At 53.4% G+C, this 25,298-nt stretch overlaps 11 protein-coding genes across 11 annotated transcripts; 7 read left to right on the forward strand and 4 right to left on the reverse strand.

The window, feature by feature from the left end:
* Positions 1-1,266: 1,266 nt before the first annotated feature.
* Positions 1,267-1,908, reverse strand: KRP23_7863 (uncharacterized protein; the record flags this gene model as incomplete). The annotated part of the gene is made up of 5 exons (XM_067893230.1): positions 1,267-1,356; positions 1,438-1,525; positions 1,607-1,676; positions 1,738-1,836; positions 1,899-1,908. 5 exons carry the CDS (start codon positions 1,906-1,908, stop codon positions 1,267-1,269), a joined length of 357 nt encoding a protein of 118 aa, XP_067745033.1.
* Positions 1,909-2,039: 131 nt separating this feature from the next.
* KRP23_7864 (Histone-binding protein RBBP4) lies at positions 2,040-3,629 on the forward strand (the record flags this gene model as incomplete). The annotated part of the gene is made up of 4 exons (XM_067893231.1): positions 2,040-2,266; positions 2,370-2,960; positions 3,028-3,313; positions 3,393-3,629. The coding sequence occupies 4 exons, from the start codon at positions 2,040-2,042 to the stop codon at positions 3,627-3,629; spliced, it is 1,341 nt and encodes a 446-aa protein (XP_067745034.1).
* Positions 3,630-3,864: 235 nt separating this feature from the next.
* On the forward strand, positions 3,865-5,485 carry KRP23_7865 (Histone-binding protein RBBP7; the record flags this gene model as incomplete). Its single annotated transcript, XM_067893233.1, has 5 exons — positions 3,865-4,079; positions 4,156-4,301; positions 4,375-4,819; positions 4,894-5,179; positions 5,252-5,485. 5 exons carry the CDS (start codon positions 3,865-3,867, stop codon positions 5,483-5,485), a joined length of 1,326 nt encoding a protein of 441 aa, XP_067745035.1.
* Positions 5,486-5,614: 129 nt separating this feature from the next.
* On the forward strand, positions 5,615-6,358 carry KRP23_7866 (putative pseudouridine-5'-phosphatase; the record flags this gene model as incomplete). Its single annotated transcript, XM_067893234.1, has 1 exon — positions 5,615-6,358. One exon carries the CDS (start codon positions 5,615-5,617, stop codon positions 6,356-6,358), a length of 744 nt encoding a protein of 247 aa, XP_067745036.1.
* Positions 6,359-9,514: 3,156 nt separating this feature from the next.
* Positions 9,515-11,179, reverse strand: KRP23_7867 (2-oxoisovalerate dehydrogenase subunit alpha, mitochondrial; the record flags this gene model as incomplete). Its single annotated transcript, XM_067893235.1, has 7 exons — positions 9,515-9,580; positions 9,653-9,808; positions 9,888-10,349; positions 10,418-10,531; positions 10,594-10,785; positions 10,862-10,959; positions 11,029-11,179. 7 exons carry the CDS (start codon positions 11,177-11,179, stop codon positions 9,515-9,517), a joined length of 1,239 nt encoding a protein of 412 aa, XP_067745037.1.
* Positions 11,180-14,098: 2,919 nt separating this feature from the next.
* On the forward strand, positions 14,099-14,535 carry KRP23_7868 (uncharacterized protein; the record flags this gene model as incomplete). The annotated part of the gene is made up of 2 exons (XM_067893236.1): positions 14,099-14,231; positions 14,312-14,535. The coding sequence occupies 2 exons, from the start codon at positions 14,099-14,101 to the stop codon at positions 14,533-14,535; spliced, it is 357 nt and encodes a 118-aa protein (XP_067745038.1).
* A 964-nt stretch (positions 14,536-15,499) lies between these two features.
* On the reverse strand, positions 15,500-16,130 carry KRP23_7869 (Molybdopterin synthase catalytic subunit; the record flags this gene model as incomplete). The annotated part of the gene is made up of 2 exons (XM_067893237.1): positions 15,500-15,885; positions 15,959-16,130. 2 exons carry the CDS (start codon positions 16,128-16,130, stop codon positions 15,500-15,502), a joined length of 558 nt encoding a protein of 185 aa, XP_067745039.1.
* Positions 16,131-16,259: 129 nt separating this feature from the next.
* Positions 16,260-18,472, forward strand: KRP23_7870 (HIV Tat-specific factor 1; the record flags this gene model as incomplete). Its single annotated transcript, XM_067893238.1, has 7 exons — positions 16,260-16,614; positions 16,680-16,797; positions 16,868-17,342; positions 17,416-17,498; positions 17,581-17,695; positions 17,773-17,863; positions 17,934-18,472. The coding sequence occupies 7 exons, from the start codon at positions 16,260-16,262 to the stop codon at positions 18,470-18,472; spliced, it is 1,776 nt and encodes a 591-aa protein (XP_067745040.1).
* Positions 18,473-19,138: 666 nt separating this feature from the next.
* Positions 19,139-20,890, forward strand: KRP23_7871 (uncharacterized protein; the record flags this gene model as incomplete). Its single annotated transcript, XM_067893239.1, has 6 exons — positions 19,139-19,359; positions 19,435-19,656; positions 19,740-19,884; positions 19,976-20,043; positions 20,123-20,168; positions 20,243-20,890. 6 exons carry the CDS (start codon positions 19,139-19,141, stop codon positions 20,888-20,890), a joined length of 1,350 nt encoding a protein of 449 aa, XP_067745041.1.
* Positions 20,891-21,045: 155 nt separating this feature from the next.
* Positions 21,046-22,741, forward strand: KRP23_7872 (uncharacterized protein; the record flags this gene model as incomplete). The annotated part of the gene is made up of 3 exons (XM_067893240.1): positions 21,046-21,315; positions 21,391-22,182; positions 22,256-22,741. The coding sequence occupies 3 exons, from the start codon at positions 21,046-21,048 to the stop codon at positions 22,739-22,741; spliced, it is 1,548 nt and encodes a 515-aa protein (XP_067745042.1).
* A 417-nt stretch (positions 22,742-23,158) lies between these two features.
* Positions 23,159-25,243, reverse strand: KRP23_7873 (uncharacterized protein; the record flags this gene model as incomplete). Its single annotated transcript, XM_067893241.1, has 1 exon — positions 23,159-25,243. One exon carries the CDS (start codon positions 25,241-25,243, stop codon positions 23,159-23,161), a length of 2,085 nt encoding a protein of 694 aa, XP_067745043.1.
* Between the last annotated feature and the right edge of the window lie 55 nt (positions 25,244-25,298).

Here is a 25,298-nt window from a genome sequence, read left to right on the forward strand (position 1 = left end):
CGTCCGAAGGGCTTTCTTCCTGTTGACTGCAACGGCAACACCCAGTCACGTTGCAAGTTGAATAAACACCGTGGGCTTAGTGTGGCGAGATCGGAGAGTTCTCCGACCACAGACGCTGTAGGATGCCGACGGCCCACCGAAACAAGCAGCAGCAAATCGCAGACAACGGCGTCCGCAGTTACATCCGTGTTCGTTGCACGCTATTAGAAGAGGGGGCTGCAGTTAATGTATGCCGCCCAAAGCAGACAATTGCAGCACAACCAACATCGACACAAAACACGTTTCGCTTTTTATTGTTTGCTCGTGACTCTTACGCACAGGTCTCGCCTTCCCCGTCGGCAAGGTCCAGCACCCAGTAATGTTTGTACTGCTTGGTCGCGTCGTACTTGTAGCCGGGACCGAGGAACGGGAGGTCGCTGAAGATGTACGAGTCGGAGGATTTGGCCCAGGACGCCACGACCTTATCCACCGAGTTGTAGCCGGCAGCGACGACCTCGGCCGAGGCGGAAACAGACATGTTTTGCTCTTCAACACGGTCGGACAGCGTCGATCCATCCGATCCAGTCGTCCCGACAAAATTGTTCTGAGCCATGTCGTCCGCCAGGACCTGAGCTGCCTTCGAGAGCTTCTCATTGATGCATACGGCCGCCAGCCCTCTCTCCGACCGCTTCTTGTTGACAGCTTCGAGGAGCTTCGCACCGAAGTCGGCAACCTGAAGCTCTCGACGCATGGACGCATTCGCGTTGGCAAGACCGACAAATGCGCAGGCAATCAAAACCTTGAGACAGGAGAGGTTCATGGTGCTGCAGTTGTGGAGACTGGTTGAGTCGTTGTGAGGAGCTCGGGGAGAAATGAGAAGTGAACTGTCGTGGGTCGAACGCTCAACTCGATTCGGTGTCGCGCTGCACGAGAACGCTTTAGCCACCTGCACCAGCAGCTCATGGCTACGACGTGCTCTGCTTCACAAGCGCCATTCTTATGCTGCAATTGTAGCCACAAAGCTGTTGCCTCCTGGTGTCCGTGACAGATGCTGCACTCTCATTGGCTGGCAACGTTGAAGTTCTGAACCTCGTAGAAATGGCTTCATCACCCGCTAAGAATCTCATGGTCTGTCTGGCAACATATCCACGCCAGTAGTGCGTGGCCTGCTTGAGCCTCTACGGTAAGAACTTACGCGTGTCGTTGAACACAACGTTAGATTAATACTGCGATGGATAGTCGGAGTTCCAAACCATTACGACAATCTTTCGACAGGAGCTAATCTACTTAGTCTCCGTTGACGAATGCCAGGGTCATGAAGGACACAAGTACCAGCACGTCAGATGCCATCAACCAGCCCAGTTGAGAGCTATCGATCTGTTCACACACAGCCAATACATACACGGATCATCAGAACGTCAACCTCTCGTATTAATGCTAGCAAGCAACGCAACGCACCGCATCCACTCGATACAAAATAGAGGGGATGGCAAACGCAGTGACCCAAAAGAACGCTTCAAAGAAGCACCCGAAACTCGTCCAAGCGCTGAACCAACGCACAACGAGTTAGAGAACAACTTTCACCACGACCAACATATCCACACTCTCAATGCCAACCACAACCCACCTGAGTTCGTCTCCTCCTGCCAGAGTCGAGAAAATTGCCGCCGTCATCGGCAGCAGTACATACGGGAACACTAACAACACAAAACACTGGTGTTACCTATAAGCAGCACATCAGACACTCACAGTACGTACACACAAAGAGCCCCCAGGGTGTCGAATAAGCAGTCGACGCCACAATGACCCCCACAAGCGCCAAGAGCAGCAGCGCCCCCACCACATACAACTGGACGTCTACAGCCACAAAACGCATGAATAAACCTCTCAATTTCCACACACAAGCCTCGGCAACGTACTCCGCTTCATCCTTCCCGGATCTGAGCCCAATGAGAACCAAATTAGTGACTTATTTAGTGACCTATTTCATTTTCAGCCAATCAAATCGTCCTCATAAACGCGCCATCCCGCCATTTCCCAATCGCTTCCCTCTAAAGTCGATGGCGGACGCGACTGAGCACTCTGCGCCTCCCGCCGCGCCCGCGGCTGCCGCTCCTGCCGTAGCAGTGGACATGGCGGCTGCCACCGACGCCGCCATGCAGGAGAAGCTCATCAATGAGGAGTACAAGATCTGGAAAAAGAACACACCGTTCCTGTACGACCTAGTAATGACGCACGCGCTTGAGTGGCCCTCTCTCAGCGTGCAGTGGCTACCCAACTCCCACACGTACGTCCCAATTGCTATACATGATTGCCATTATTTTGAAGGTTGCACGAGGCGCTTTGGACCGAGATTGATGGAGCTATCATGCTTTCCTTGTTGTGTACAGCTCTGCCGGAGATGACTTCTCGGTGCACAAGCTACTGCTGGGCACGCACACATCCGGAGCCGAGCAGAACCACCTGATGGTGGCGGAGGTGCGTCTTCCTCTGGAGGACACGGAGATCGACGCCCGCAAATACGACGAGGAGAGCCAGGAGCTCGGCGGCTTCGGCGGCGTCTCGGGTAAAGTGGACATTAAGATCCGCATCAACCACGACGGTGAAGTGAACCGCGCGCGCTTCATGCCGTCCGACGAGCTCATTGTGGCCACCAAGACGCCCCACGCCGAGGTGCACGTGTTCGACATTTCCAAGCGCCCGTCGCAGCCGGAGGAGAACTCGGGCTGCAACCCGGACTTCCGTCTGCTCGGTCACACCAAGGAGGGCTACGGCCTGTGCTGGGACCCGCACCAGCCTTTCCACTTGATCTCCGGCTCGGACGATGCGATCATCTGCGAGTGGGACCTGCGCAACGCTGGCAAGACGGTGCAGCCGCTGCACAAGTACAGCGGCCACAGTGATGTGATCGAGGATGTGGCGTGGCACATGCACCACACCAAGATCTTCGGCTCGGTCGGTGACGACAAGAAGCTGCTCATGTACGTTATTGTGGTTGGTGTGAGGAAGGTATGAACGTTTTATTGACGCTTGTCGTGGTGCGCGCAGCTGGGATATGCGCTCGGAGAGCTACGACAAGCCAGCGACGACTGTGTACGCCCACACGGCCGAGGTCAACTGCCTTGCCTTCAGTCCGTTCAGCGAGTACCTGGTGGCTACGGGCTCGGCGGACAAGCACGTGAACCTCTGGGATATGCGTAACATGAAGGCGAAGCTGCACTCGTTTGAGGGCCACAACGATGAGGTCTACCAGATCCAGTGGTCTCCTCACAACGAGACCATCCTGGGCTCTTGCTCAGCCGATCGCCGCCTACACGTGTGGGACCTCAGCAAGGTAAGCCATTGTCGTTCATCTGGATCCAACTTCCAGAACAATGCACTAACTGCCGTGTTTGTTCTGTATTTCCAAACAGATCGGTGACGAGCAATCGCCCGAGGACGCCGAGGACGGTCCTCCGGAGCTGCTGTTCATTCACGGCGGCCACACGTCCAAGATCTCGGACTTCTCTTGGAACCCGAACGACCCGTGGGTGATGGCCTCGGTGGCCGAGGACAACGTGTTGCAGATCTGGCAGATGGCCGAGAACATTTACAACGAGGAAGACGAGGAGACGGAGCAGGCGGAGGTCGCGGAAGATGAGCTCGAATAAGGTTTCTAGGTATCTTCGGACCACGATAGTTGGTTCGCTTAATGCAGTGCAACCGCCTTCGATGCCAGCGGTTCATTAGTGATGATGATAAATGAATGTACTAGACCAAACACTGCGCCAACCCAGGAGAGTACACTACTCTAGGCAGGCATCAAATTAGCCAACGAAAAGCCATTTCGTGCATATCCCGCAGCCATCCAAATACCAGCATCAATTCCCCAGTTTCAGCCCCTCGATGGCCGACGAGATGGAGATAACGGAGCCCACACCAGCAGAAACTCGGTCCGACGTGGAGATCGTCGTGTCCGAGGGCGAAGAGGCCGCTCCGGACACGAGGCTCGACAGCGAGGAGTACCGCGTCTGGAAGAAGAACACGCCGTTCCTCTACGACCTCGTGATAACCCACTCGCTCGACTGGCCGTCGCTCACAGTGCAATGGCTTTCCGCTCCGTGTGTATAGCTCGTGGATTATTTCCCAATTGTTGGCCAAAGATTGACGAAGCTATGATGCATTTGTTGCTGTCAGCACGGGAGAAGCGGACTTCTCGGTGCACGAGCTGTTGCTGGGCACCAACACGTCGGGAGCTGAGCAGAACCAGCTCGTGAAGGCCAAAGTGTGGCTGCCGCTGAATACCATGACGGACATGCACAAATTCAACGAAGAGACTCAAGGTGATCGAGAAAAGCTCTGCAGATGAAGCTGCAGCTTGTAGGTGCTAATTCTTCACTTGTGTGCGATGATCAGAGCTGGGCACGTACAACAGCAGCGTGCAACGCAAAGTGAAGACCTTCCTTCATATTAATCACGACGGTGAGGTCAACCGAGCACGCTGCATGCCATCCGACGAGTTCATTGTCGCTACCAAGACTCCGCAGGCAGAGGTGCACGTGTTCGACATTTCCAAGCGACCATCAGAGCCTGAAGACAACGCTGGATCCGAGCCTGACATTCGTCTGTTGGGCCACAAGAAGGAGGGGTATGGCTTATGCTGGGACCCGCATCAGAGCCACCACCTCATCTCTGGCTCGGACGATGCGATCATCTGCGAGTGGGACATTCGCAACGCTGGCAAGACTGTGCAGCCGCTGCACGTGTACACCGGTCACACCGACGTCATTGAAGATGTGGATTGGCACAGACACCACCCGAAAGTCTTCGGATCCGTCGGCGACGACAAGAAATTGCTCATGTACGCCTATTGGATGCTGGGCGTTGGTATATGTTGGTGAATGCACTAACCATGCTTGTTTTCTGTGGATGCAGTTGGGATACGCGCTCTGAGAGTTACGATAAGCCGGCTGCAACCGTGAATGCCCACTCGTCCGAGGTGAACTGCCTGGCCTTCAGCCCGTCGAGCGAGTATCTCGTAGCTACGGGCTCGTCGGATAAGCAAATCAACCTGTGGGACCTGCGCAACTTGAAAACCAAGTTGCATTCGCTGGAGGGTCATGACGACGAGATCTACCAGATTCAGTGGTCACCGCACCACGATGGTGTCCTCGGTTCCTGCTCCGCCGATCGTCGTCTCCACATTTGGGACATCACGAAGGTAGGTGCTTCCGTTACGTGTCTGAATGCGGCAGTGCGATAGCTAATTGCGTGTCTGTTGAACACAACGCAGATTGGAGAAGAACAAGCAGCTGAAGACGCCAAGGACGGTCCTCCCGAGTTGCTGTTCGTCCACGTCGGCCACACTTCCAAGGTCTTGGACTTTTCGTGGCACCCGAAGGAACCTTGGGTTGTTGCCTCCGTTGCCGAAGATAATATCCTGCAGATCTGGCAGATGGCCGAGCGCATTTACAACGGCGAAGAGGAGACCGAGCAGCGGGAGGTCGCCGAAGACGAGCTTGAGTAGGTTTGGCAGGGCAATCACTTGATTAAGGTATGCGTAATCGTAAAGTGCGACGCAAAACACACAATCACCTTCAGAAACGCCCCTCCTGACGTCACTCTGCCATTTGCGTCTGAAGCGCAGAAGCACACCATGACCAACTCGAGTGCTGCGCTGCTTAAGCCGCAGGTGCGCGGCGCCATCTTCGACATGGACGGCACGCTGCTGGACACGGAGGAGCTGAGCCGCGTGGCCATCGACGGCGTCGTGCGCCAGTTCGGCAAGGAGTTCACCATGACCATGCACAAGACCATCCTGGGCCGCCCCGCCGCAGAGTGGACGCGCATGGCCATCATCGCCGCCGGCCTTAGCGTGGAGACGGACATTACACCCGACGAGATGTTCAAGCAGTGGGAAAAGAGCATGCGCGACATGTCCGACCGCGTCGAGGAGCTCCCGGGCGGCATGGAGGTGCTGAGCGCCCTACACGCCCGCGGCATCCCCATCGCGCTGGCCACGTCCAACAGCAGGAGCGTCGTGGACGCCAAGATCAAGCACCACCCTGAGCTCTTCTGGTTCTTTTCCACCATCGTGTGCGGCGACGACCCCGCGGTGAAGCGCGGCAAGCCGGCGCCCGATATTTTCCGTACGGCGGGCCAGCGTCTGTTTGGTCTCAAGGAGGGAGAAGACGGCGATAAGCCACCGCACTGCATCGTGTTCGAGGACTCGGTAAACGGTTACACGGCTGCCAACGCAGCGGGTATGCACAGCATTGCCATCCCCGATGTGCGCATCCACACGGAGGAGGCGCAGCGGGAGGAGCTCTTCGGTAAGGCGGACGAGGTGATCACGTCGTTGACCCAGTTCCAGATCGACAACTACGACTGGCAGCTCTAGGGGCACCGAGTCAGCGAGCTAGACAACGTGGCGAGGATTGGCCTTGACCACCGGAGGCTCATGTCAATATGAGCGTTCGGTTTTGCATTTCATTCCAACGTACTTGCATCCCATTTCCACCAAAATAGTGTCGACTTTTGCCACCACCAGGATGCTAGTAATTCAGGAAGGAAGGGCCAACTAGTTCATGAAGTCTGCTGCTGCATCAGGTGTTAAGCTTCAGAACGAGGAGCTGAAGGACGCGTATCGGGCTTGGCTCAAGGATTTGCACGATGACAAGCCAGAGAGGTTGCTCCAAAAACTCGGCAAGAAGAAGAGCGATGGTGGACGCAGAGCACGTCGAAACATACGAATGCAGCACGCACAACAACACACCGCAACTAGTGCTCTGAAGGACGTTGCATTGAAAAAGGTACGAGTAATTCAGCAGTTCTATCCAGTGTGTGGGCTAGTAGATTTAATCGTACATGCAATGTGTAGGCGGAGCAAGCCAAACTTCCAGCATTGTACGTTCCTACTGACAAGCAAGTTCTCCATGACGCACGGAGACGACGCCACCAGATACTAGTGGATGAGGCCAGCTACTCTGGCATTCAATACTCGCACCAGCCTTCATGGCGGCCTGGACTCGCCTTCTTCCAGCAACTCGTGCATTGCTTGCTCCCGAAAGGGACAAAGTTCGTGGATGAGTCAAACGGTATTGCATCAACTGAGCAGAGTGGATTTCCTATCCGGATAGCACCAATACTGTTCCGTGTTGCTTTACGTCAAAGTGATCGACTCGGAACTCGTCTTGGTGTAGCGCTTTTGTATTGCCAAGAGCAAAACCAGGAAGAACATAGCGAACATGCAGCCAGTTCGTCATTTCTATTGGTTTGCCGCGTGTATTCACAAGAAAGTAGCTGGCGAGAGCACCTTAGTGCGCTGGTTGAGGTCATATCGAATCCGTCGGCAGAAATTTGTGCTGTAAGGAAGCATGCAGATGACTTTGAGTGCCGGTACAATGACTTGCAGTTTTTACGCTCTCGTCAAGACGTTGAACATGCAATTGATGAGCTCTGGATTGACTCTGCTAATACTGATGACACGAAAAGCGACTACACGAGTGACTTGGTAGCCGTTCAGAAGTATATTCCATTCAAAGGAGCAACGAGCAGTGCTGGTGCCTTCGCATCGACCGCAAGTATGGAGTCTCCAGCAGAGCGAAAAGCTTGGATAGCACGTTGTGCTTCTCGCAAGAGGGATAAACATTCGTCAACCGTCTGGGTCATTTCAGGTGGAGATGCTCACAATAGCGAGGGGTTTTCCTCCACATTGGTCACACGTTCAAGTAGTGCAAATTGCCAGCTGATTAAGTGTACCATCGACCAGGCTTGGTCCGAGCCCCGGCTTCTGGCTTCAATGTGTATGATTTCGCTGGAAAAGATGATGCAAGTACGCTTTAGCGAATTGGTGGTTGATCTGCTTCAAGATTCCTCCGGTAATTGGTGGCTGCTACAGGTGAAAGCGTTCTCGTTCGCTTCCATTCGTCCGGTATCTGCAGTAGCGGTGTCATCACGCTCGACATCGTCCAAAACGACCCAGAGAGGGCTCTCCCGAATACAATCTGCTCCAAACAGATTTGATGTAGGCATTCTCCCTACACCGCAGTGGAGAAAATGGCGATGTGCAGGGCGTTATTGCACGTCGAAAACCCCCACATCTGATCCCGCAAACCAGGAGAGTATCGATGGCGATGAACATGACGACAGCGCTAAAGAACCACCTGGATACCTCACGAAGAAAGTGCTGCGTAGTTGCGAGTTTTTCGATGACTTTGTTCAGCAGCAGGATATGAGTCTGGCTGGAGGCTTTACTGAGTTCCACTCGGCGTTAGCATTTCATTTGCAGCATCGTCTTCCAAAGAGAGATCGCAGTCAGCTGTACGAGCCGCAGCCCCTTTGTAGTGCGTGTCTAAGGCGGTATCACTCCCTTCGGCAGCAGTGGACACTGACAGTGGGAACACCAAAACTGCCAGCTACTTCCAACATCATCGCGGTGTCAAGACAAAAAGCCCATTCCAAGTCGTTCAACGAGTACGTTGACCATCCGCGCAAGCTCCCCTCTCTTTACCACGAGTCTGGAACGTTGTCTTCACTTTATGCCTCGTATTCAGCTCCTGCGCTGCCTCTGAGTATCAATCCCCAAAAGTCAAGCATGCCAGAACACGAGACGATTGAAAAAAGGCCGAAGACGTACCTGGACGAGTTAGCAGCAATGGAAGAAATGCTTGCGGAGCATGAACCGCCTTCCGTTCTGGTGAAAACTACAAGTACGTCCCAGACGCGAAAACAAAACCCAAGTACTGTGACAGCCACCGCAACATTCACCTCACTCTCATCTTCACCTGATAATTTATTCCCCAAGTGGGATGGCGAGACTCGAATTGAAGCGATGTGGCAGAACCTGGCACTCAAACCGCTTGAAAGGCACTTCACTGGTCCTAAAGTCGATGTCAACGACGTAGTTGAATCGAAGAACGGCTACAATTCCATTTCCCTACACCAAGAGCTGACGAGGGCTGCTGACCTGAACGAGACCAGTCGGCAAAACGACCACCAGGTTTCACCCGACATGGTGGCCATGGAAAAGGAACTACAAAACGACGAGATAACCAAGCCTGCTCGTATGAAGTCTATAGCAGCTCACGCAATACCTGTTCAACACTGTCGTCAGGTTTTCGAAGATGAAGTCTATCGAGAGCAACTTGTGAGTGATGCGATAAGTGCTCTTCAGTCAGGCAGACCAAACGTCTGCTTTGTGGTGGCTCCTCGACATGACACCTCAAAAAGTACGTCCTCCAGCAGGCAACGTCCATGTGAAGACGAAGGCGAACTGGCCGAGATGGCTCTGCGCTCGCTGTACATCGATGTCAAGCAAGCCATTGTAGCGACATCCGAAGAAATAGTACTGGACGTGCCGCTTTCGTCATGGCCCATGCGACCAAACGTACATCGTGAAGCAAGTGGGTGCATGACTGTAAAACTTGGACCAGCCTAGCGGATTAGCAGAGAGAGCCACATTACCTCTAAAAGGCAAAGAGACAACATGTAAGCGCACTCTATGAATTGAAACGTTTTTTCTGATCTTGCAGAAGTTGTGAGCGCCCTCGAACGGCTAATGCTCTCCTGTGTAGTGGTCAGGGTACTTGGCCACATGCTCCATCATTTCACGCTCTTGCTCCTGCAAAATAAACAGATAGCGTTAGGTATGCTACATGCATAGCGCAGCGTAGATATTGCTGGCGTAGTTTACCAGCAGGTGTGGCGTCTTGACGTCGTACACGTCTTCGAACATCGTCTCCAAAGATGGCCCCTCCTTCGTCTCGGCTTGCTGCAGTGCCGCAAGCACATTTGTCCGCTCGTTGTCCTGCATGTGACGATCCTGCTCCTCGGTGAGCCACCCGCGTTTCTGCAAAGTTATCAGAACATGTAAAGAATACCAATCAGCTTTTAACGCACTCCACGTCTCATCAGACAAGTCCACTTACAAGCAGGTAGCGCTTAGTCCGTTCAATTGGGTCGCAAGTTTCTTTCCAGTGTTTGATCTCAGCCACAGCACGGTACTGCGTAGAATCATCGGATGTTGAGTGGTGACCCTGGCGGTAGGACATGGCTTCAATAAGCACTGGCCGGTTCTCCTTCAGAATGAACTCGCGGGCGCGACGAGTAGCTTCGTGCACAGCCAAAAAGTCGTTGCCGTCGACGCGCATGATGGGAATGCCGTATCCACTGCCCCTGGACGCAATGCCATCACCCCGGAACTGCTCGGCAGTAGGCGTACTGATAGCAAAACCGTTGTTCCGGCAGAAAAACAGAATAGGGCAGTCCTTCGTAGCTGCAAAGTTCAACGCAGCGTGGAAGTCGCCCTCACTTGCAGCACCCTCGCCGAAGTAGCACACTGAGATGCGGTCTTCCTTCGCCAGCTTGAACGCGTAAGCAGCTCCAGCAGCCTGCCACAAGATTTGAGGTGTGTGAGTATCATAATGCCGTTCAACCCGCTGTTTCAAAACCAGGTTACCTGAGGGAGCTGCGTAGCCAAGGGAGACGAGATCGTCTGATGATTCAGGTTCTTCGAGCCGTAGTGCACAGGCATCTGGCGCCCCTTGCCGTGTCCATCTTTGTTGCTAAAGCACTACTCAATAATACCCACCATTAGCAATAAGAAAGAAAAACCCGTCCCTTCAACACCCTTACTTGGTCGGCAAAGTTCTGGAGCGAGAACCCGCGCCACATGAGCACCCCAGGTTCACGGTACTGCGCGAACACCATGTCACCAAGACGCAGCGCCGCCGCACTGCCAAACGAGATGGCTTCTTCCCCGTACGACGTCATGTAGAACGAGATGCGTCCCTGACGCTGCGCATCGTAGAAAATGTTGTCCATCGTCTGCAGTGAATCACCAAACAGGCAACAATTTCAGCTTCCAACACCCTCAATTCCCGATAACCCCCAAGCGTCGTACGTTGAGGCGGATCATTTGGCTGTAGATCTGCGTGCACAGATCCTGACTGAGCTGCGGGTCCGTGGCGCCCTTGACGATCTCTCCTTCCTCGTCCAGAACTGCAGCAAATTACTAACACGTTAGTGGTTATGGCAGCAATTTAGTGGTTATTGCAGGGCGTAACTCACCGCGGAAGCACGGGATGAGGTTGCTGTCCCGCGGGTCTTGGAAGACCACGTCAGGTACGAAGGGCATCTCGGTGCCCGGAAAACATCCGAGCGAGAGACTGCGCGTCTGGCGTGAGGCATTGAGGGCGACGCGGCGGGCGAGCGAGAACATGGCGACGTTGATGGCAAAACGGCGACTGGATTGGTGTTGAACTTGTTGAATTTGCCTGCATCTAAACAGCGGCTGCATCAAATCAAGGGCTACTACTGCAATAGTGGATGTGACGTTTCGTATCCGGATGTAAGGTACACAATTGATCGTGATAAGATAGTTTAAGAGCTGTTAGAGTTAGTATTATAAATATATCCGGATGGCTACAGGAGTACGTGACGGGACTACAAAGCGAAGCACCAAAGGTAGGCCTCGTAGATTCGCCAGCTTGATGCGTTCCCTACCAAGCTCAGTCACGCATTGCACTGTGCCTTGCCAATGCAATTGTTGCCGCAGCGTCTTGGTACAGCATCAAACTGCTAATGGTAGGTAATTATCACTTCATGCGTATAATATTGTTGTTGTCCAACCAGCAATTGCGCAGCCAGGGAACGTCCGCGCCTACGATTCCGTCACCTGTGTCCAGACACTGGTTGACCAGGAGGCTGTAAGTATACATACTACAGTGCCGATGCCTGCCTTGGGGACTGGATCACCTCCGCCCACAGCCAGCGGTCCACTACCTCAGTTGGCTTACTTTCAGCAGCGACCCCCAAGTACTACACGCAGTCACCGCGAGCTCGAGCACGATAACCAACTTGTCCGTGTCGACAGCATCAGAACTGCCACTTGGACCAGACGCTTCAAGCAGCTTCAAGTTGATCCTTTCGAGATGTGGTAGAAGGCGGTGGCCGGAAGACCTTTGCTAGCGGAGATCTGTTCGGTTATCGTCTTCGAAATTGCCTCCTTCGTTATACTTCGAAGTACTTGCTACAACCAAGTAGATCGAAGAATCGTCCAGGATACGGCACACCGCTACAGGTCAAACACATAGCTGCACTCACCAGAAATGGCACCGGGAGGCATGCGGACGGCGATTCGGTCGAGGTCGGCGTCAGTGGAAAAGCTTAGGTTGGTGAAATTCGCCGAGGTGGCTTCCCAGTCCGTCAGAAACTACTTCGGCCAGGCCATGTTCGGGGGCTACAGGAACGACACGATAAGAATGCTGGCATCGGAATCCGCAATTCTTAACGGAAGCTGGAACCCCTCGGTTCCACCGCCACGTACACCTCGCACAACAACAGCATCCCCCTCCCCAAAATGCCCGCAAGGCTTACTCCGTGGACGCCTCCGCGACGGTTTGCCAAAACAATTGCAACTATGACCAGCGTCTTAGATGCCATGTTCTCATCCGATCGATCGCGAGAACTGATGGACTGCATCAGTTGCAGCGTGCTCGACTGCATCATCTTATGCAGAGGGTCCTTCAGCGGATGAAATACATTATCGGCCGTCAAAGCCACATGCAGCAGCAAGTCTGTTTCTGGGAGTGCACTGCCGCAGCCATAGCTCTCGCTTGAGCCAAAACGTGTCTGATGAATCGAATACCAGCTCGATGAGCTTCAATAGTGTAAAGCGGGCGAAATGAGTGTCGATCGGGTTGGTGTACTCATCAGTCAAGCTGAATTCACAGCAGAGGAGCAGACCAAGCTGTCCCCACTCGAACGCGTCGCAAGGTTTCTTGAGCGCATGCATTGCCCAACCAATTCACCAAGTTGTTGAGGTAGTCACCCAGGTCATCAGTGGGAGTGTGTTCTTGGAGATATGTCAGTGTTTCCAAAGCAAACAACGGTCGAGTGTGTTACAGAACTCTCTTCAATCGATCAAAGATATTCTCGAGGCAAGCTTCATCGAGGTCCACCGCATTTAGTGATGGAATGACTTCACACCACACAAACGGCCGAAAGTCTCGAGACTATGTAGCCGCACATGGGAGTTCTCGACCACTTCCGTTTGTAGAGCTGATCACCACCACCAACCCGAACGAAAGAAACATGTTACTCATCGCGCACAGGAATCTCTCTTGTCCCTCGCGAACATGTAGCTCTTCCTTGGAGTGTGGCTTGCCCTCAGAAGCTGCACACGGAAACTCGTCGAGAAATAACACGAAGGATTAGGTTCCTTGATCTCGGCGATACTGAAGAGCATCCTCAACAACTGATCACGGTGTCCTCGGAATTGTGGTTTCACCACATAGTGCTGCGGAGAGGAAGGAAAACATAGGAAGGAGTATACGAATCTCACGGGGCGAGTTCGGTCGAAGTCTTCGAGGCTTCCGAAGTTCATATCCACCGCATCTCTTTCAACGCACAGGTAGAAAGCATATGGCCGCTTCAAGAATGGCTCGTATACCGACTGGTCCTTCTTGTTCGATGCGCCGCACACGATGGAAGACACGTCACACACGCCGAGGGCTTGGAGGTTGGACGCCATTTGTGTCTTTCCCGTCCCCATCGAGTTCTCCAGCAAGGCGAACGACGTGAATTCTGCGTTGTGACGGCCACGCCCCACATCGGCAATACTAATGAGCTTTGCTTCGAGACGCTTGATGTCGGGGTGGTCTGTGTGACGACGAGCCACTGCTTGGTACGGCTCAATGCTGTCCGTCGAGCTGTGGTCGACACCAATGAAGTGCTCAGAGGCGAAGACGCGTATCCAGTGTTTGATTAAATTCCTGGCATCTCCTCCTAGCGCCACTTCATACGTGGCCTCATGAACTGGCAACAGCGGTATATCTTCACTGCTGGTGAGGCATAGCGTTAAGAAATCTGGATTGATAGTCGCCAAAATGGCCCCTGCTCTCTTCTTAATCGCCACCTTCAACAGACGAGCTCAAACACCGAGCAACACACCAAGTCGATTCTCACGTCGCAGGTTTACTTTTCTACCAATCACCATCTTCTCTTAAAGGATTATCAGCCAATCCACTGCGCCGCCAGGTTGATTGGCCACTGGCACCAAAGCCGTTGGCACTTGCTGTCTCTCTGCTCACCATCGCATTCGACCAGCACCGGAAGCTCCAAGCTACAGCAGGACACGATGGCCAAGAGTCTGCGCTCCAAGATCAAGCGAAAGTTCCGCACGGAGCTGCGCCAGCGCATCGGCGTGCCGCTCCAGGCCATTCAGGAGGCCAAGATCCAGGAGAACCTCAAGAAAGCCATCGCTGCCAAGGGTGCGTCCACCTCTTGCTGCCAATTTACAGCCTTTGCAGCGCTCTAACGTCAATTTTCCAATTGTTTGCAATGAATTTAGGCACTGGCACGTCGGTTGCGAGTCTGAAGAAGCTAATGGGCACGTCGGTGCCTGTGGCTAGCAGCGAAATCACTGGCGTCGTTAAGGAACAGACTCCCGCAGAGGCGGAGGCTGCTCTGCTGAAACAGGAGGCGGACGCTAAGAAGACCAAGAAGGACAAGAAGATGAAGAAGCGGAAATCCAAGTTCGTGCACTTCCACCAGCTGCGCAAGAAGGGCGTGTAAGCCACAGACTGAGGAAAGCCTGGAGACGAAGCGCGGCCAAATGGCGATCGATGGGGCGTGCAGATTGAGGGAGCGTGCTGTGGAAGTGTTGCGATCGATCGCTTTTACTCTGTAATCTGCTATTATCCAGTTTATATTATGACTGTTTTGCTTGCTAGTATTGTTGCGGTCGCTACTCGTCCCAGTCAGAGGTTTCTGTCGCTCGCTGGAACGCCACTTGCTTGTCGTATTGGTACCCTTCTTGGTCTGGCCGGAGGATATTTTGCTCAAAGACCAAGTCCATCTTTTGCTTCACCTGCTTGAGCTGAGTTTCGGACACGCGATTGTAGTCTGCTTGTGGTAAGATTGGTGCTGTCGAGGGCTCTGGCAACGACGATTCTCGTGCTGACCTTGAATGATCAACCAACTTCCTTACAAGACGGACTAGCTGTGCCATTTCATGCGCTTAGCAACTGCAAAAAGCTGCAAGCTGTGAACATTCCAGACTGAGCCTCACCTGTGAGGACGAAACCTTGCTGTTGCCAACGATGTCGGCATGCTGGTCGATGATATCGCTGACGAGTTTATCGATGCGATCATCCTACAAACAAACGGCAGCTACTGCAATCAGTGCTCGGCATCCTTCAAGTTTAATTGCTAGCATCTACTCCACTTACACTGAACCTGGATGACGACGCAAGCTCTGCTTTCAAGTCGATTTCATGGTGATACAGCTCCATTGCTGCTGCACTTCGGTAGGCGTATTCCACGATAATACCGGGTGGGTCATACCGAAGCGCAAGACGTCGAGGCTCGATGCCAACAGCTCCCATTGCACAAAGCTCGCCAACAACGCAGTCTCAGTTTAATCTTACGATGCAAGAGGCAGGTTAAATTTAGGGGGGCGAAAGATTTCATATAGTTTACCAGCGCTTCAAGCAGATCTGCTGCCTCGGAAACCCTTTGCGCGCATTTTGACCCAGAACTAGTCCTGAATCTTTATGTCTTTAACGGGCATCATGACTCTCTTGTTACCGCAGCACGATGACCGCGCAGCTGCTCCAGCTTGCCACTCAACATTCTCCTTCCACACGCGCGAATCGCCTTCATACTGCTCGCTCTTCCAAATAGGCACCGTGGCTTTCAGTGTATCAATCGCAAAGGCGCAACCTTCCAACGCCTCCCGTCGATGCGGCGAGCTCACAGCCACGATGACACTTGCTTCCGCAACTTGCACAACCCCCAGTCGGTGAAATAACGCGATGCCCACAACCTCCGGCCACTTCTCGCGGATGGCGGCGCAGATCTTGCGCAGCTCCGACACCGCCATCGGTGTGTAGCCCTCGTACTCAAGTCGCACCACTTTCTTCCCTGTAGCAATATCATTGTATATAATCAGCACTCCAGCCAACCATCAATTTCTTGCAAACAGAAGCGTATAAACCTTGGAAGTTGTCCCGCGTGGTGCCCACGAACGTCGAGATGGCGCCTGCACTCGGATGTGTCACAAGCTCCACCGCCCGCTGGCAGTCCAGCGGTGCATAACCGACCTCCACAAAGTCGCCACGTCCAGGATCCCCACTGGAATGAGACGCCACCGTCTCCGTCTCCGCCATACCACGAGGGAGCAAGCAGGTCGCAGCTTATCGTCATGTAGCCATGTCTCCTGATAACGTCGCCTTCTGATTTGTTGAAACTAATTTCCTCATTTCAACCACTCCAAGCATCACAATCGCCCATCTATCATGGCCGAGCTGTGGCTGTACCTGGACGCCACCACAGGGCAGCAGAAGGGCCCCGTGCCAGCCCCAATCGTCAAGAAGTTACTCCGTAAGGGCATCCTGCAGCCGAAGCAGCTGGTGTGGACCCAGCGCCTCTCAGAATGGAGTGCAATCGCCAGCGTGGAGCCGTTCGCGGCCTATTGTCGCGTCTGGGCAGCAGTTTGGTTCTATATGGCTGAGAATCAAGCGGATTCCAGCGCCGAATCGACCAGTACGGGGCCCGTGACGACGCAGCAGCTCGTGACGCTTTTTGTGGACGGACAAGTGGACGGCATGACGCTCGTGTGGAGCCAGGAGCTGGACGGATGGAAACCCATCGGTAAGAAGCAATTGCATCATTGACTGCAGTGCATTGTACTGATTTTGAGGAGTTGGTGCTGTCAGGTGAGGTGCCGTCGCTCAAGGAGTTTCTGCAAGAAGCCAACGACGATTTGGACCGCGAGCAAGAGCTGCAAGAGCAGACGAGCGAAATGCCTGTTGAGCTCCAGGTTTTTGAGAAAGAGTAAGCGGATGTTTGGTATTTTTGTGCTGTAAAATGGCTGATTTCTAATCGTACTGGCGTTTGGCTGCAGATCGGCGGATGCTCTGGTGGCGGAGGATGGCAAGCGGTATGTGTTTGACGCCGAGTCCAAGACGTACGTGACTCCGGAGGACAAAATCGAGGACGAGCTGGCATCGCTGCAACAAGCGATGGTGGAAGCTGATGCGAAGAAGGAAAGAGTGGATCAACCAAGGGGAAAAGAAAACAACATGGAAGGTAATTCAGACAGCGAGAGTGCGGAGAAGAAGGACGTGTCAGCAACAGCGGCGGCGGAAGTTGCGGAGGCAGAAGCTGCTAAGATGCGGAAAAAGAAGAAAAAGAAGAACAAGAACAAGTGGAAGAAAAGCAAGAGCAATACGTGGGTGTACGTGAACGGCTTGCCGCTGGACATCACAGTCCAAGAAGTGCATGACCACTTTGCCAAGTGCGGCGTGATTCAGTCGGATATTGGAACTGGTGAACCTCGCATCAAGCTGTACGAAAACAAAGAGAGCAGCGGCCTGAATGTAAGTCCGACTCGTATCCAGTGACTTCCGAATGCATCAAGCTAACAGTTCTCTGTTCCCACCTTGGCTGTAGGGTGATGGCACGGTGTGCTATATGAAAGAGGCATCTGTGGAGCTAGCCGTACAATTGCTTGATAAGTCACAGATTCGGCCCGAGTACGTTGATGAATCTCAAACGTCTAACTTACTTCGTCGATTATGGGCTGACACTGGTTGATTGACTTTGAATTGCGTACAGATGGCCAATTGATGTTTCGCCGGCGGAGTTCAAGCAAAAGGGTCAAGACTTTGTCAAGCGGAAGAAACCGAAGATCGATACGCGCGCAAAGATCAAACTTTTTGAAAAGGCAAAGGTGCGCATTGCTGGAATGATATCTGGCCGTTAATCGGGCTTTCGGGGTCTGACATAAGAATCTTTATGAATTAATAGGCACTGTCTTGGAATGAAGGCGAAGTTAGTGAGCCTGCTGGTCTGCGCATTGTGGTTATAAAGCACATGTTTACCCCTGCTGAAATCGAAGGTGCGCTCCCTCTTTCCTTCCTAGAAACCTCCCAGGTGCTGTTAGGACTGACATTGATTTGGTTCAACAGATGAAGAGTACGAGAAAGAATTACAGGAAGACATCCACAACGAATGCTCGAAGATTGGCGAGGTTTCAAAGATCACACTGTTTGCCAAACACGTGGACGGTGTGGTGGCGATCAAGTTCGCCTCTAGTGGCAGTGCCGCAAAGTGCGTGGAGGTGATGAACGGACGATTCTTTGCCGGTCGCAAATTGGAATGTGGCTTTTGGGATGGCACCAACTACACTCACCGTGAAAGCACTACAGAGGAGAAAGAGCGTGCAGACAAGTTCCAAGAATGGTTGGAGGAAGGTTCGTCGTCGTCGGACAGCGAAGGCGAAGAGGAGGCTAAAGAGGTAGAGCAACCCACGAAGGTCGAAACTGGCGGCGAGGCTCATGCTGGTCGAGAATTGCCCCCTCTCGGTGATATAAGTGATGACAGTGACGTGGAAAGCAGCGGCGATGCAGCCGAAGACAATAATGCTGCAATTGGTGCCACCGAGATGCACTCTGGTCGAGTCATGCCCGATCTCGACGACCTGGGCGATGATGAAGAGGATAAATAAACCCCATTGCTGCTGCAAGTTTGACCCTTTCCCGCTGCCCCAACGGATCCGCGGCAATTCGTAATGAGATACACATCCCTGTTGAAATCTCGTCCTCGGGTTCTGATCTTGAAGTGCGAAGCCAATCAAATCACGTATCGCTATTTTCAACAGGACAAACTGGGTCGGTTTTGCTTCGGTAAGGTTTGGCGTCGTCGTGTGTATCTCTTTGTATGGTCAGATTGTCGACCCACCGATTACCGACATACCCCTCAAAGTAAGCGACTAAGGTTTCTTGCCCTTGTCGCGAGAAGCTGCGGTGCATCGAGCTTTTCTTGGCTGAGTGAGTGTGCGTGGTGCTTCGTTCTTTCTTTAGCTGACAGCAGTAAAGCTCTTTGCTGAAAATTCTCACAGCATCAAGGTATGTTTGCTATCTTTGATCGATTGACAAGTGCTCGCTTTGCATGCTTTGTGCTGCTGCTAATAGACTTGCTGGTGGGCTTCTTTTTGTAGCTTCACTTGGCGCTCACGTGGCCAACTTGGCGTGCTGTCTTCATTCGGGTCGCTATAATTGTTGTTGCTGGCTGCTGCACTCTGCTGGCAAAGGCTGCTTCCTACTCCCGACTTCGGTAGAAGGTCTTAGCTCAGCTCAAAGGTTATCCAAGCAACTTCGTGCGTCGTGACAACATGCCCGACATCATGGACGGATGGATGCAGAAACCCTGGAGCGTGACTGAGGAAATGTGGAAGCGGAAGGCGAAGGGCTTGGAGGACCAGTACCAGCGCCTGCTATCTGACCACCAAGACTTGCGTCTTGAGAAAGCCAAAATGATGGGCGAGTTACGAGTGCTTCAGCGTTACAAAGAGTCAGCCGAAGACACTATCAGCCGCGAAGTCGCCTGCCGAAAGTACGTGTGGTGTTGCTAGTCTCAAGTGTCCTACAGTGAGAACGACCTCGACTAACCTTGATCTTGTGCTACCAGAGTTGAACACAAAGACAAAGTGTCTGCTACGACGAAACTAGAGCAGTATATCAAGAAGTACGAGCGTGAATGCGAACGTGCCTTTGCACTAGAGCGCGAGAATGCCTTCCTCATGGAACAGGTTTCCAATATTAAGGGCGAGACCGAAAAACGCCTGGACTTGCTTAAGGAGCTGGAGGATTCTCAAAAGCGCAATTCCCGTCAGAAAGAGAAGCTACGAGAGTGAGTCGAGCAACCGCGTGGTCTTCTTGTCTGACAATTTGTTTCAATCTCGCTGATTTGTTTGTTATTCACGCACTCGACAGGATGGAAGTTGTTGGCATCGAGCACGAAAACAGCATTTTGGAGTTGAAAGAGAAGAACCAAAAGCTCAAGCGTAAGCTGGCTGCCGCTGAGGAAAGTGTAGTTGACCAAGCTGAGGAGACCAAGAATCTGGCAGTTCGACTAGCGGTTCGTGTGCAACGACTTGTACTTGCTACACTCTTGGTTGTATTCTTACCGATTACTCCCAAATTGGTTGATTGGATTGTTTTACCATCAGGCTGTAGAATCTGCATGGGAAGCAGCTCGCGGTCAGAACAAGACTGCGCTCCACGAGCTCAAGAAAAAGTGGGTTAGCTGGCTATTGCTTGCTTATATTTCTTGCTCAATAGCGTATTAATTGGGTTGAATTGGGTAAAATGTAAAGGGAATCGCTGTCGAAGGAGCTCGAAAATGTGAAGTCGGAGACTAAGGTTCGTAGTCGCGGATGAGCTTCTGCTCTTGCTAGCTAGTATCTCACTCGGTATCACTGCATTCAACTATACAGCACGCCAGCTACCGAATCCATGCACTCGACGTCGAAGTCGAGACGGCTCAAAGCAAACTCCGTCAAAAAGACCGAGCGATTGAGGAGCTGCGCGAGAAGAATTCAGTCTTGAAGAAGGAGGTCACTCGCCTGTCTGCTCGGATGGAGGATCTTTCGGCAAGTTTGGTCGCTACGCGTGACGTTATTGAAGAGAAGGATGCTGAGCTTGAGCGCAAAACGGATCTGCTTCGCAGCAAAAAGACGGAAGTCAAGACGCTTGAGCGTATCGATGATTCTTCCAAGGAACGCATCGAAGACCTCGTGTGTCAGGTCAGCGAGCTGCAGCAACAACTGCTGGACACACAGAAGGAGTATCTCCGAAAGGTGAAGAAGGACGAGCTCACACGTGAGAAGCAGCGCACTCGCGATCGTGCTGAAATCTCCAAGGAGCTGGAGACGATGCACAAGCCCCGCAGATGCAGGCACTGCAATGAGACGTTCACGAACAAGTCCAACACGTCTCTTTCGTGCTCCTTCCACCCGGGTCGCTTCGTCGCTCGCAAATACCCGCTCGAAGGCTACCAGTGGAGCTGCTGCCAGAAACGGGAGCTCTCGTCAAGGCCCTGCAAGTTTGCGGGGCGACACATCGAGTCCAAGACGCTGGGTTAGCTACCCTTGGAATCAAGACAAACTGGGATGCATCAAGGCGATAAATAAATAAACTTCTCATCCAGGTAGTTGGTTGGTTGCGTCGGTTCGCAGTCGCTTCCGAGTGCCGAGATTAACAGCTTTCGCCTCTCGCAGCTCGACATCTCCACGATAAAATGCGTGTCAACGTCAAGGTCCACGGGCTGCAGTTTGTAGTCCCCTGCGGTGAAGGTGCTCAATCCTGCCGCTGGCTCGGGTTGGCTGTTGCACAGCGCTATGCTCTAGCTGCCCCACACGGGCGCTGTCGTACTCGTGAGGACGCACACATTAAGCAAGGGTTCTTCCTTCCTGCTGCTATCATCAAGGCGAATGGACAAGTGTTGCGGCCTGAGAAGCGCATCGCTGACACCTGCAAGGACAACGAGACTTTGACAGTGCAGCTTCAGGTACGGTACGCTACCTTTACCTAACTTGACCCTTGGTCGCATAGCTAATGTCTTACCAACGACCACACATGACAGCAACAAGTGCCAGTGAATGAAATTGGCACGCCTCAGTTCACTGCGTGGACAGCCAATGCTTTCTTCCCCTCGCAAAAGCGGGATGATATACCTGACCACGATCCCGATGCAAAGGCGGACTCGAAAAGGACTCCAGCCTCGGGCGCACCAGCGAAGACGTCTCAGCAGTATCAAGCGTCAATTTGTGAGGACCAAGTCGGTGATGCTGAAGCAAAAGGTGGAGACAGCAATTCTTCCTCTGTCGAAGAGCTGAAGGAGTATGCTCGCGCTGAAATGTTGCAGCAGGTCAACTCGGGGCAGTTCTTGTCCGATACGGAGGTCGAAGCTGCGTTCCTGTACGACTGGAGCCGCTTGTGTCCTGAAGAGATTGAAAAGGATGCCCACGAACGTGAGCTACTCCGAGAAATATTGCTGTCACGGTTCTCGGAGCTGAGTGCTGGTTACATGCACTACGCCACTGGCAGTAGCGAACTGACCTACGGAATGAGCGGTCCTGAATTTGCACACTTCCTGCACGAATGCGAACTTGCAAGATTCCACGACGCAGGCGATCAGAAAACAGTAGAGAAGGTGGTCTCGCAATGCTTACACCACGACACATTCGTCGCGATGCATGATCGAGGCACATTGTCCCGAGTTGGCTTTCTGCATGCGTTGATCCGGGTGGTGCAAGCTTTGTCGTCTACCAAAGGTCCGTTTAGCGAGACTTTTGACAGCGTGCTCAAGATGCAGATCCTCCCCACCATCACGCGCCTTACCAGCGGGCCATTTCGAGACCACTCTCACCATGATGTACGCGCCCAATGTATTGCACTGTACTCGTTTTTCGATCTCCTCACGTGTGCTCGTTTGTCTGGATCATCAGAAAACGGTGGCCATTTTTCAGGAAGCGAAGCCGAAGCTGCTTAAGCTGTACGCCAAGTATGCTCAAGATAATTTACCAAAGCCATCCCTACGAAAGAAGAGCGACAACGCTGAGCCCGAAGAAGGATCGGCTTCGAGCTCGTCAGCATCTCGACTCCCAGTGTCATCCACGTGGCCGCAATTGCTTTCTGCTGCAGGATTGAAGAGCATGTTGTACGACTGCGGCATGTTTTGCTCTGGTACGCCTGAGGAGCAAGAGGCTTTATTCGACCAGTCTGTGAACCACAGTTTTTCAGGCATGCGCGAAGCTGAGCATCCTGAAGACAGGATGCTGGTCTTCAGTGAGTTCCTGGAGGTTACTGCTCGCGTCGCGTTGGCCGTGCTGGAAAACGAAAACGAGCTGCCTCCGCGAGATGCCATCAAACTTGCGCTGGACGCTGTGCGCAGTCTGCCACTCAAGTCGGAAACCCCAAAGCCGCGAAAGTAGTTAGCGACATCGTTCACTTACTACGTAGTGCTTCTGAAGAGAAGCTTTGACTTTCGTTTCTTACTGCCATGTAGCGGCCTAGCTTGCATGCCGTCCGCTGTAGTACATGTAACTACCGGTACATGGAGCAGGACCTGCATTAGAAGTTGCACTTACCTGCGTATAGCGGCGGCACTACCGCGGAATAAGATGATCACTGCAAGGAGGTAGGATTTGCATGGCAGCGCCACCGTAGTACCAGCACTTATGACACCAATACCTCGCTCGAACAACTACAGTAAATATTATTGAGCTCACACTCCTACCTGCTTCACTATGGCCAGCGGAGGCAAGACCCTTCTGTCAGGACTTGTCTTCTGGCCTTCATACCCTTGGCCCACGTCACTGCTATTATTAGTTCTGTACAAAACAGCACGCCTACTTGAGCGAAAAGTTCAAGCACTCGTACCAACACCTGGAGTCGGCCAGCGAATCGCAGTTCACTTTGAGCTTCCTTCCGTTCGAAAGAGTGAACACAATGCCGCACTCCAGATCGCGCGTCGAGCCCACGTCCACAACGGACCCTAGACGCTCGAGTTGGTTGTCGACGTCGTTGGCAACGCCCAACGTCGTGCCGTCCATTACGAAGAACCGACGCAGGCGGGAGCCCTTCTTCACCTCCGTAAGCCATCCACCAAACACGGGTCTCAGTTTCTTGCGACGTCGGCTGTTCAGGTATTTCTTCAGGTGGAACGTTTCCGCATGTCGGCACGCGCTGCTGATGACGGAGCGCCACCGCTTGGCAGTCTCGTAGGACTCTGCGTGGATCTTCCAGATGCGTCCGCTCATCAGTCGAATCAGCAGCCCGTTCGCATGGCCTCCCCATTCCTCCACCGAATGCGCCTTATCGCAAAGCACAGTCTCCGAATTGGTGTCCTTGGCGTACGCCAGCTCGACGCCATGCAGCGTAAAGTACAGTCGCTTCCAGCCCTTAAATATCCCCGCCTGCTTGTAGAGCCACCCTGCGTGGTTCGACACTGCCGTCTGCACATAGCAACTCTTGACAGACGTCTTGGGCTGAGCCGTCTTGCCGTTCGCAGTAGCAGCAGCTGAAATAGCTCCATACCAGAGCATCTGCTCATCGTAGGAATCCGCGTAGCACACCATCGAGACATCTGAGCTAAGCTCAATCGCGAGCCCGTTCGCATGACAATCTGCAAACGATACGGCCTTGATGTACCCGGAGCACTTCCGGTCGACGGCACCACGCTCGCTGTCGCGGCACTCGATATAGCCATCAATGCGCACGACGAAGAAGCAACGCTTCCAGGCCTTGTTCTTCTCCTGCTTGAACAAGTAGCCCTCGTGCTGCTCCGACGCAGTGAGCGTGTACGACGTCTTCGACTGCGAATTGAGATTCTGATTGCGCTCGATGGCCTTTTCCATCGCCTTCATCCACTGCTCGTACTCGATCTCGCTCGGACAGCGAATCTGAAGCGTGGTGCCATCCCCGAACTCGAGCAAAAGCCCGTAGCGAAGATCCTCCATCCGGTGCACGGCGATCAGAAGTCCAAATCCCTTCGGAGACTGGCCGACTCCCTTGCTGTACTTGAACTCCGTGCCGGAGACCACCGCATAATAACGCTTCCACTTCCTAAACGCGCCGCGCTGAATAAACACCCATCCTGCATGAGGGACGAACGCCGCATTCGATGCGCGCCGGTTGTCAAAGCAGGACGGGCGCTGGCCATCTTGCTTGCCGTTGCTCGGCGCGGTGGTATACGAATCCGGAGGGGACTGTCCACGTCGAGAGGACGACAGGTACGGGTCGCTGACGCGAGGTTCGCGAGCCTCTTTATCATGTGCCAGATTGCTGTATCCTCTGTTACGGTGTCCTGCCTGTTTCAGCCCTGAACCCTGCTCTCCTGCCAGATACGCCACGTAGTTCCCTGTACTGATAGGTAGCCCCATGACAGCGTCATCGCCCACGTCCCCCTCAACAATCTCCGCCACTATTGGGCTCTCCGTCTCTTCCTCTTTCACTCGAGGCGGCATATGCGGCATCGTAGCGACCGTCGCGCGTCGATTCAGCAGGTTAAACGTCCCCGGCTCGGAGCGAATGGGGCGATTGCCGCCTACAATGGCCTCGTAGTTTCTCGTGTCCACAGGCAGCCCCACGGCCGTGCGGTCGTCCATCTCCTCCTCTTCTGCTTCTTCCACCGTCTTTTCCTCTCGTACGGGGCTCCCAACCTCGACCTGCTGCTGGTACACGGTACCCATGGCCAGCGTCTGCCGTTGGTAGCCTGGGGACGAACCCGTGCGCCTCCTCGCCAGGTTGTGGAGCAGCGCCTCGTAGTTGCGCGTGTTGACGGCGAGTCCCAGCGGCGCCGAGTCGTCGTCGTCGTCATCCAGCGCCGCGGCCTCCTCCACGGCGTGCGGAGACCCGCTCAGCATCTCGTCCAGCGCCGCCTTGCCGGAGCTGTAGGCGTCCGCGCGGATAGGCGTCACGCGCTGCGTGACCATGAAGAAGTGGCTTGGGCTTTGTATGGAGATGTCGAGAATGTATGTCGTTTTCTGC

This window comes from Phytophthora ramorum, assembly GCF_020800215.1.
Source record: "Phytophthora ramorum isolate Pr-102 chromosome Unknown Phyram_PR-102_s0006, whole genome shotgun sequence".
Classification (NCBI taxonomy): Eukaryota; Oomycota; class Peronosporomycetes; order Peronosporales; family Peronosporaceae; genus Phytophthora; species Phytophthora ramorum.